This window comes from Triticum aestivum, chromosome 2B, assembly GCF_018294505.1.
Source record: "Triticum aestivum cultivar Chinese Spring chromosome 2B, IWGSC CS RefSeq v2.1, whole genome shotgun sequence".
Classification (NCBI taxonomy): domain Eukaryota; kingdom Viridiplantae; phylum Streptophyta; class Magnoliopsida; order Poales; family Poaceae; genus Triticum; species Triticum aestivum.
Window position 1 is genome coordinate 658,247,321 of NC_057798.1, and position 11,513 is coordinate 658,258,833.

The 11,513-nt window shown below is 44.2% G+C and overlaps 1 protein-coding gene across 1 annotated transcript; it reads left to right on the plus strand.

The window, feature by feature from the left end:
- Positions 1–2,809: 2,809 nt before the first annotated feature.
- On the plus strand, positions 2,810–9,632 carry LOC123039372 (probable plastid-lipid-associated protein 12, chloroplastic). The gene is made up of 12 exons (XM_044462569.1): positions 2,810–2,944; positions 3,730–4,122; positions 4,241–4,294; positions 4,895–4,969; positions 5,108–5,227; positions 6,368–6,559; positions 6,745–6,828; positions 6,905–6,994; positions 7,756–7,815; positions 7,910–7,989; positions 8,916–9,029; positions 9,330–9,632. The coding sequence occupies exons 1-12, from the start codon at positions 2,810–2,812 to the stop codon at positions 9,406–9,408; spliced, it is 1,476 nt and encodes a 491-aa protein (XP_044318504.1). The 3' UTR covers positions 9,409–9,632.
- Positions 9,633–11,513: the final 1,881 nt, after the last annotated feature.

Sequence of the window (11,513 nt, forward strand, 5' to 3'; positions counted from 1 at the left end):
TTGATCGGGAGGGGTGTGGCGTACCGCAAAACGGAGGAAACGGACCTCCTATGGTCGAAACTGGGGTCCTGTTGATCTGGAGGGGTATGATGTATCTCAAAACAGACGAAACGGACCTCCTACGGTCGAAACGGGGGTCCTGTTGATCGGGAGGAGTGTGGCGTACCGCAAAACAGACGAAACGGACCTCCTACGGTCAAAACGGGGGTCTTGTTCATCGGGAGGGGTGTGGCGTACCGCAAAACGGGACTCCACGGGATACTGTTCATCTCCACCGTCGACCTCCTCCAGCCTCCACGGGCTCCTGTTCATCCAGCCTCCACCGTGCGCTACTCCACCGGCTACTATTCAACCACCCCTCCACGGGCACCCCTCCATCGTCTACTATTCATCCAGCCCTCCACACCACGGGATCCTGTTCAGCCACCCCTCCACGGCCACCCCTCCACCGTCTACTGTTCATCCAGCCCTCCACACTACGGGTTCCTGTTCATCCAGAGGCAACGCCATCGCTCACTGTTCATCCAACCCCCCCCCCCCCCCCCCCCGCAACGCTCACTGTTCATCCCAGAGGCAGCATCGATCGGCTTCAGTTAGCAGCAGTAGCGAAGGAATCGCTCCATCGGGTTCAGTTAACAGCCATCGATCGATCGCTCGGGTTCAGTAACGCGTAGCCTGCAGTGCAATCGCTCGGGTTCAGTTAGAGCCCAACGCCTCGCTCGGCTTCAATTAGAGCCAATGCCTCGCACACACTCACGTACGTACGAGAGAAACGCGCATCGCTCCGCCCCCGACCTCCCACCATAACAGGCAACTCCCCAAAATTTTCCTCCCCCTCGCTTCTACCATGGTTTTTTCTGTCATGGACGGCCCAAAGAATGTCATGCAGCTGCGTCTCCGGCCCGCCCAGGACGAAAAGCCCATTTTCTATCATGATTTTTTGACATAGAAGTAGGAGCCCACCACATCTATGATGATACCCGGTTTTGTCACAATTATCGTCATAGAAGTGTCATATGTATGACCGAATTTTTTTTTGTTCAGCCCAAAATGTCACGGATGTGTCTTTTTTTTGTAGTGGTAGTGGCCTGGAAAATAACATGCAAGAAATAAATATGTGTTGTTTTGTTAAAAATCAAATCGTTTATGTAGTTCTATATAGCCATAATGATTGGTCCGACATATCAGACGAGAAACCAATGTTGCCTCCGTTGTGTCGCTCATCAAAGGCAACGTCGTCGACTTATTATATCACCGACGTGCGAGACCGTTTGTGAGCAAACACACAGTAACCTCTCATGTGGGGATTGATCGTAGTGATTGTTTCCAACAACTGGTTGATAGAGTCTGGGCTCTAATTGATGAGTGGAATGCGAGGATGCTGTTTGCGGGAGGGGAGGAAGTTTTGTTAAAAACAGTTGCGCAGTCCATTCCAGTTTATGCTATGTCAGTTTTCAGTTTGCCAAAGAACATCTGGAAGAGTATATGTGATGCAATTTGCTAGGTATTGGTGGGGAGGTTCACAGAGCCAAAAGAAATTGCATTGGAAAGCATGGTGGAAGATGTGTATTCTGAAGAAAGAAGGAGGGATGGGTTTCCGAGATTTACACTGTTTTAATCAAGCGATGTTGGCTAATTAGTGTTGGAGACTATTAAGTGAACCAGAGTCTTTGTGTGCTCAGGTACTTCGTGCAAAATATTATCCGGATGGGAACCTTTTCAATGCGGTTCTTAAAAAAGATGCCTCGTTCACATGGCGTAGTATCATGTCCGGATTAAAGACCCTAAAAAGAGGTGCTATTTGGAGACCAGGCAATGGGGCAAGTATTAATATTTGGTCTGATCTTTGGATCCCTACTGCCCATGATAGGCGTGTGATGACACCACGTGGGCATTGCCTTCTTGAGACGGTACAAGATCTTATTGATCCACATACGGGAGAGTGGGATGTACAATTGGTACATGACAATTTTTGGCCAATTGATGTTACAAGGATTTTGCAAATTCCGCTTCCATCCCAAGCGCAACCAGATTTCATAGCATGGCGATTATGCAAGTCTGGGAGATTTACTGTCCGTTCGACTTATCATGCGGAATGGAAAGCGGAGTATCGGACTAGAGCAGGTATTGATACTGGTGTGGGAAGAAGTATGTCACATCTGGTATGGAAATTACTTTGGGATTTGAGTATCCCCCCAAAGTCCATATTTTTATTTGGAGAGCTCTACACGAGATTGTGCCCTGTTACTGTAATTTAGCGAATAGACACATTAAAACTCCAGTGACTTGTCCGGTGTGTAAGGTAGATCCTGAAGACCTTAAGCACATGTTATTTATCTGTTGCGGAGCTAGAGAGGTATGGAAGGAACTCGGCCTAGGCGTGAATGTGGCCGCAATTGCTGAGCAGCATAGGTCCGGTTCATTGATACTTGATGAGATAATATGCTCCAATTTACCTGGTGGTGTCTGGTTCCAGGGAGAAAATGCAGTGGAATTGGCTATGGTTGCGTGTTGGTATATCTGGTGGGAACGACGTCAAGTGTCCCATGATAAAGAGATTGGTACGCCAGCCCGATCGTCTCTACAGATTAGGGGTATCGTTGCTAACTGGGTAGCAGAAAAGAAGCTAGTTCCTCCACGACAGACTAGATGGTCTAGACCCGCATCAGGCTGTATAAAGCTTAATGTTGATGCTTCATATCATGTTGACTCGGGTGCAGGGGCAAGTGGTGCTATTTTACGAGATTCGAAGGGAGATTTTGTTGCAACGGCCATGGAATATAAACCGAATGCAATGAACGCTCCAACGATGGAGGCGTTTGCGCTATTATTGGGACTACGACTTGCTGAGGAGATGGGCATTTTTCCTTTGTCCATTGAAAGTGATTCTATGGAGATTGTTCAAGCTATCCAGAATCCGGATGACTACCGGGCGTCAGGTGCGGTAATTACTGACGATTGTCGAAGGTTGATGAGTTCTTTCGGCAAGGCGACAATAAATCATTATGTGCGTGATGTAAACGAGTGCGCTCATATTATTGCTCGTTTTAGTTTCTTGGGTCAGGAGTCAAGGGTGTGGCTTGATAAACCTCTTGATTTCCTGATTCCGCTTATTGTAAAGGATAGATTATGAATTAAATAAAGTCGCCGAAGTTCAAAAAAAACATAGTAACCCAAAACTGATCTCTCAATCGCGTGTGAAAATGCGAATCAACCTGTGGTTGAGATGGTTAGGTGAACAGTGGTATCCTCAACCCACCAGGGTTCAAATCCTGATGCTCGCATTATTCCTGGATTTTTTTCAGGATTTCAGTGGGTGGAGACGTTCCCGTCGACGACGAGGCGCCTACGGTTGCTTCGTAAATCTCAAGATAATATGCCGGCTCAGTCTCTCGGAGGTGCTCATAGGGATAGGGTATGCGTGTGTGCGTTCATAGGGGTGAGTGTATGCGCGTGTATATGAGCGCTTGTGTCTGTATTGATGCTCAAAAAAAATCGCGTGTGAAAATTTCCCGAAACCCCTTCTCCACCGCGCTTGAAAATTTCACTATTTTTTTCATGTTTTCTTTTTAGTTAAGTGTTAAGAGTTGTCTTTTTTAAGGAGGAAAAAGTGATGTACTGAAGGACTCACACAGCCGTTGGATGAAAATTGAGCGGTGGAGAGTACGCATGGGGCATGTGCACGGGGAGAAGGTAGAGCAGCGTCCGTGTAAATAACGGCCGTGGCAGCCATCCCGTCCACGTGGCGCCCAACTGCTGGTCCAGCAGATCGATTTCCCATCCAACACCGGCGCACTACACCGGGAGGCGCGAACGCAAGCCACAAACAAACGACGCGCCCCCGTTCTTCTACCGGGCGCCATGGCCGCCGCATTAGCAGCGCCGACAGGCCTCCTCAAGCTCCCTCCTTCTTACGCGCCGCCTTCTTCCCCCTCTTCCCCTCTCTCCGGCACCTCCTACGGGCGGCGCTCGCGGAGACGGCCTCGCCTTTGCCGCCGCGGAGCCCCGCTGCTGGCGGTGGCGGCCGGGGAGGTGTCGTACACTGAGCCGGAGGAGGCGCTGCTGGAGGCCCTCGTCGGCGTACAGGGCCGTGGCCGTGCAGTCGCGCCGCGCCAGCTCCAGGCAAGGAACCAGCCCACTTGGCTTGAGACTTCCGTACGCGCGTGTCCTGCGCCGCGTGGGCGCGCGCCATGTGCTTGTTGAAATGTTACTGATGCGGCGCGCTGATCCGCGTGTGCAGGAGGTGGAAAGCGCAGTGCAGACTCTGGAGGCGCTGGAAGGTGTGCCCGATCCGGTAGGTGCCCTTGTGCCTTTTTTTTCTTTATGATTTGCGCTTGAAGGTAGTTATTGAGTTACCTAATGAGCCCATGGAAGTGTTTATTTGTGTCTTACAAAAAGAAAAGAAAACACTAGCCATCATTTGCCAGCAGCATGTGTATATATGTCTCGAAATACTTTGGTCTTCAAATGGGCACAACTGAAGAAGTGAAGATATGCATATTGTGCCATGAAGTGAATTGCCATCAACAATTTTCATTATTCTAGAAAAAATAAAATCAAATGATCCAATCATGTTTAACTAATTAATTGTACCAGTACAGAAGATACTCTCCCTCCGCTTAAGTTTACTTGTCACTTTTCACTGTAGCATGGTTACCAAGGAAACAAATTCATTCATCCAGTGTGTCAAGAACTGAAATGCATCTATAACCGAAGATGGAGTATGGTGAATGAAGTATTACATTGTTCTTAGCATTTATCGAGGTGACTATTAGAGAAACTACAAATAACGAATGCCTCCATTAGCATGCATGTATTTGACTGCTGTAAATTTTCTAGAAAAGATATATTAGAAAACAAAGGTTGCTGCTTAACATTTATGGTTTATATGCAGACCAATTCAAGTTTAATTGAAGGTAGCTGGAAGCTCATATTCACGACAAGACCAGGGACGGCATCCCCCATTCAGGTAGAATAAAACTAGCATGCTCATGTGAGCAACTATATGTTCCATTTTGTATTTTATCTATGCATTACATATTCAGCTGTTGGATTGTTCACACCTGTAAAAGTGACTAAATTTGTTCTCAATTCACATTTGATGCAGAGGACATTCGTTGGAGTTGACTCTTTCAGCGTCTTTCAGGAAGTTTACCTTAGAACAGATGATCCAAGGGTGGTCAATGTTGTCAAGTTTTCAGAAACAGTTGGTGAACTGGCAGTACAGGTAACTGCTCTGTCGATAACTCAATGTCGCCTTAGCTTCAAATGTATGGGGAAGATTTGTGTATTTTGATGTTTCCTATTCAACCATAAATACGCTTGTGATAGTCTTGCCCCAAATTCTGCTGCTTCATTTATTGCTGCCCTCAGTGTCTAATTGTGTCTTCCAGAGTCTGGTTCTATATAGAAACTCACCGGGTTGTAGAAGAATTATATAATAATATATGTATAGTAAGCTTCAATGTCATGCTAGAGGGAAGTGCATGGGTATTTCCTGCACAGAGTAAATACAACACTGAAATTAATATGAGGACCAATATTATCAGGAGCTAAACAACAAAATTAATAAATATAAATTCACTTGATCATCTGATTTTTTGCTAATAACAGTGTTTTAGGATAGACCGGAGGGGATACGGTAGCATATACTGAAACACATTGTATAGTACATGATACCATTATGGGTGTCCTGATATTTCGATGAAAACCATGATATTGATTCGGTGGAGTAGACTTTGACAATTGGATTACTCTGTGCCCAAGAATTCCTTTTTACCTTCATGGAGAGGCTTCATTTTATAATATAAGTCACCAAGCAACACATTGTCTTCATGCACTGTCTTCATCTTGAGTGACATGATCATCATTTTCTTCTTGGTCTTGACATTGATTCCTCTTTTGAACTTAGATTCTTGGTCTTAACTTGTGCTTGAACCTTCTTTTGACCAGCAAGTGGAAGTAGAGGTAGTAGTGGTTGTACCTATGGTGGTCATGTCCTCGTTAGTACATTACAAAGCCGGTAGTAGAGCCAAACACATAAATATTGTTCATTTTTCTTAGTGTGGTTCTTTCATAAGACTTGGCGGATAGAAGATTTCTGCTGAATTAATATGTATTTTTTTTATTATTGGAAATGTTGAAGACTCACTGAGTGTTTAATTGATCTATTGCCATAGTAAAAATGTTGGGAAGAGATGGCTTCTGCTCCCTTAAATATGGATACCTAAACTAGTAGTCTGGAACTGTTGATTCTATTCAAGGAGGATATATGATCTTACTTATGCTACTGTTAAGTGGTACATCTATAGTGCTTTAAGGATGTTCTACATGATTTTGCAATGAGGTTTGTTAAACAAAATATCAGGCGGAAGCAACTATCAACGATGGGAAGCGCATTCTCTTCCGTTTTGACCGAGCAGCATTCGCCTTCAAGTTCTTGCCGTTTAAGGTTCCATATCCGGTGCCATTCAGGCTTCTTGGGGATGAAGCAAAGGGTTGGCTTGACACTACATACTTATCTCGTAGTGGGAACATACGTATTTCAAGGGGAAACAAGGTACGTAATACATTGTCTGCATGTAACGTTGCAGCCATGGATTTAGGGTTTTGAATTGCGTAATTATTCTCTCAATTTTGTTGAACCCATGGTGGAGTATATGTAAAGCGCTTCTCCATAAAAGATGCGTTTTTTTCCAGACCTCCTTGTATTTTATTAGCTTTCCAAAACAATATGTAGTGCAGGGAACCACATTTGTTCTCCAGAAAAGTGCAGACCCAAGGCAAATGTTGCTGTCAGCTATATCTGCTGGAACCGGAGTAAAAGAGGTATGTTATTATATCTTGGATGTCCGTTATAGCAGTAACATGAGGTATTCATTTGTATAATATGCTTGTTGGACAGGCTATAGATGATCTTACTTCAAGCAAAAAAGGGGATGTGGTTGATATGAACACCCTAGCGGGAGAATGGCAACTGTTGTGGGCTTCACAGGTCAACCTTTATATAAGCATTACAAAATCGATTTGAGATTTCTATGCATGCCATCTCTTGTCTGTGGAGCTTGATTTCTTGTTGGTCATGATTTTATTATAATTCAGTATTTGACTATGGCAATCAAAATATAACAAGGCATCCCCAAACATTTATGAGTAACATCATTTGCTCTATCTTTTTATCCAGTAATTTATCTTGTACAGTTTGCTATGATTTATGTGTAAATCTATTTACACTAGGGTTTTTCCCAGCCACTCTTATAAAAGAACATACAAAATTGTATGGGTATTAGACCGAGATTGAAGTTATGATTCTTGCTAGAGTCAAAGAAGGTCGATGCTTTTCTGAATGTTTTGAAGGGTCTGAGAGCTGATGCATATTTATGTTTGATGATTAGTCCTGACTCCTGCTATTCACGAAAACTTTGGCGGTCCTGAATGCAATCTACAGCTAATGGTTCAGAGACAAACTCTCTTCTGTGTAAAAATGTGAAGGTTTTACGAAAATGGGTCCAAAACTATAGGACTCCCGTGCAATCTAATGGTTCAGAGAATAACTCTCTTCTGTGTAAAATATGAAGGCTCAAAACTATCTGACACCCGTGCAATTCTCCATGTAATCGCATAAGTAATTAAGTATATTCAAAATGATACAGGAGAATATGTACTATACTTTAGAGATGGCATATGAGGCGTAGGGGTAACTGCCACTGCTTGTAGGATGTGTTTTCCCTTTCATATATTTATTTGTATGTGCAGAGTGAGAGTGGAGGTGGAAGCTGGTCATCTGTTGCATCTGCCGGTCTCAAGGATTTCCAGGTAAGCTGCAAAACTTCAGAAAAGCCGAGGAAAAAGATGATATGATACACTCGTGTGTTTCTTGGTGCTTGACGTGAATCAACTATTCATTCAGACCATAAAGGAAGATGGGCAACTGAAGAATTTGGTGAACCCCTTTCCAGGTGTGAGCCTTAGTGCAAGAGGCAACATATGGTAAGTTTGAAGAGCTGCATACTCCCTCTGTTCCTAAATATAAGTCTTTGTAGAGATTCCACTATGAACTATATACGAATGTATATAGATGCATTTTAAGTGTGGATTCATTCATTTTGCTCCGTATGTAGTCCACCAGTGGAATCTCTAAAAAGACTTACATTTAGGAACGGAGGGAGTATATGTTTGTGTATTTCCTCTCTGGGATCGTTTCAGTCGTCAACCATAATGAAGCAAATATAGTGTGAGTGTCTTTACTCCATTCCGTCAGTACATGTGATGTACAACTCTTAAAACTAACATGTTGACAAAATCAAATAAAACGGTAATATATTTCCTTAATGCCATAAGGAAATGCGAACATGCATGACTGTATAGTACTGCCTCCGTTCCTAAATAATTGTCTTTCTAGAGATTTCAACAAGTGACTACATACGGAGCAAAATGAGTGAATCTACACTCTAAAATGTGTCTATGTACATCCGTATGTGGTAGTCCATTTGAAATCCTAAAAAAACAAATATTTAGGAACGGAGGGAGTACAATATTCTGTACGCATGGTCGCATGCAGGAGAGTTGATGTACTGATGTTACACGTGTTGCGGGAAGACTGTAAGAATGGTACATACAAATGACTTCATAGATGTTTAAACCATCGAGACATTGACTCACTTCATTACTAGTACTTTCATACATCAATACGCTGTTGGTGCACAAGTTTTTTTTTTTGAGCATTTGGCGCACAAGCTTCATACAGCACTTTGTTACTATCGATTATGGACATGTATCAAAATTTGGGTCACACAGATTTATTCTGTTCCTCTCTTGGAGTTCCCTTGTGATCCTGATTTATACACCTCCACTTCAATACTAATACAAAAGGTACACTTATATTTTGTGCTAAGTGTATTGTGTTGAACTTGCAGCAAAACAGGGAACAACAATGATACCTTCAGCGTGTCCATGAATGAAGGCGTTATTCAAGTTGGTGGCATACAGTTTCCCTTGGAAACTGGAGGAGAATATGTCATGGAGATCTTGTAAGACTCGATTCCGAATTTCCCTTGACTTAAAAGATACTCCCTCCATTCCTAAATACAGTATAAGTCTTTTTAGAGGTTTCAAATGGACTACAACATACATATGTATATAGACATATTTTAGAGGGTATATTCACTCATTTTGCTTCTTATGTAGTCCCTTGTTGAAATCTCTAAAAAGACTTATATTTGGGAACGGAGGGAGTAAGAGTTATGGACTGACCAAATTGTTGTTGGTCATTGGTGAGTCACATATTTGATAATTAATTCTTGTCCTGATATCTATAAATTTCCTTTCAGGTACATTGACAATAAGATAAGAATATCTAGGCTCAACCAGTACAAGCTTGTTCATTTACGCATTGTAAATAAAACATAAATACCCAATTGGAGGATCGGCTGTGGCCAAATTGTTTGAGCTTATTGCTGTAGAAATTGTTGTATACCAGGAGTCCAGGACAACACTTAGGTTGATGAAATCATGCATTTGCGCATATTCACCACCATGCAGATTTCGAGTTATTTATTATTGAGAAACTGTATATTTTTTTCGATAAAGGGTGGATTTTATTGACTCGAAATGAAGAATCAAGAGGATACAAATATAATGAGCACACGTCCGGCCTCTGCACAGCTATGATGCACACAACCAACACCAACATACACATAAAAAATACGCCGTCAAATAGCAAAGTCATATAAGACCAAAGCTATGTGTAGGCAAGAAAAAAAAACAAAGCAATGAAATCTACAATCGACAAACTATAACAATGACCTTACCCGCACCAACCATCTAATGACACCACAGGGACGATGATGTTCTTCAACAACAGCTCCTTCAAGAAGGGAGCGGTGCTCATGCACCGCTGTCATCGGATCTAACCACCAAAGGCCTGATTCTAGATTTTCACCCTAAAGAATCGGTCCGAGTATATCCGAGCAATACCTTCAACAAGGTAACGACGCAAATATATTGCCGTTGTCAGGTATACCGACTCTGCTCAGACCTAGGTTTTCACCCCGGAACTCTAGACCGGATGCTCGAGTAGACAACATCAAAGTTACTCCAATGTTGTCGCCACCACTTTGTCGCTATCCCAACAGCTACATGTGATTTGCGACCGCCACCGCTGCACAACCATACCCTCTGTGTCAAGCCGCCGTTTGTAGATTGCATCTCATAAAGACAACCATGGGAGAACCCTCACGAAGACCTTTCGTTGGCCACCATAATCCGCAGTGAGCCCGCCGCCGCGGAGTGCTAACCACTCGGATCAACACCGATGACAGAGCATAGCACCCTTGACTGCCACTTCACTGAAAAAAGCTCTACCCATGCCTATCGGCCCACGGCCTGACATGGCTAGATCTAGAGCATGAAAGGCAGATCCCCTTCGCCGATGCACGCCCACGCAAAATGCAGCCGCCACTAGAGCAGGAGTGCACCGATCGCCAAAACGACGTCGCGCCTCCCGACCGGAGCACTACGCGCAGCCCGAGCATGCCCAAAGTCACGCCTCAGACATTCCTTTACGCCACTGTCTCGCAATAACGCCTCCAAGGAAGCCCATGATCACGCCGCCGTCAGACGAAGGACGAAGGCCCTGCCGCCACCGTCCTTGGGAGCCTTGAGGGCTTGTTCTCCGGCCCTCTCTGGTGGAGGCGAGGAGGTGAGGGGAGGAAGAGAAGGCCAACGGCGACGAGGCTGGTCGCCACCCAAGTCGCTCGTGAAGAGCGACACAGGGGCCTCTTTCTAGGACCAGACGTTCGCTCCTATTAGAAACCGTATAGTGTAAGGGAGCTGCTACGCGTCGGCAGGTTGATCTTTTTAAAAGATTGCCGACTCGAGTGGCCGAACGTGCCGTTCCTCATTGCAACAGAGGCAATGTTGCAGAAACATTTTGCAACAAACAAGCATATGCGGCTAGCAGCTATGTCCGTCGCTATTGCAACAAGAGCCTTGTTGCAATTGCAACAATGTCCTTGTTGCAAAAAAGGCGTCGTGCAAGTACCGACGGCAATCGACGACACGTAGTGCGCTCATGAGGTCGCGTCTCCGCTCCTTCCTCTGATTTAACTCACAACCACATGGCCACGTGTCGAGCAAAGGAGGGGGCGGAGGCGAGAGCGCGATCAGCCAGCTGAAAGGTGTCGTTTCCCATAGTGTAATAAGATATTTATCAAATCATTACTGTGATACCCTACCGTGGATTTTATGCTTTTAGCTAGGAATCGTTTTCTCTGCCTAGCCATGATGTTTGAAGAATGCCAAGACTTCCACCGTTACTGTGATACACTCCCAATCTTTGTTATGACATTCTTCATTTACCAAAAATGCCCTTTGTAAAATGCCTCCAAAAATAATACGAAGGACACTTCATTTTTCATGCACTTATAAAGCGTTTCTGTTGCTCGAAAAATTCTCACAAAATCACATTAGCAAGTCCACGTGTCTCCACAAATATCCGAAGACTTGGACGACTA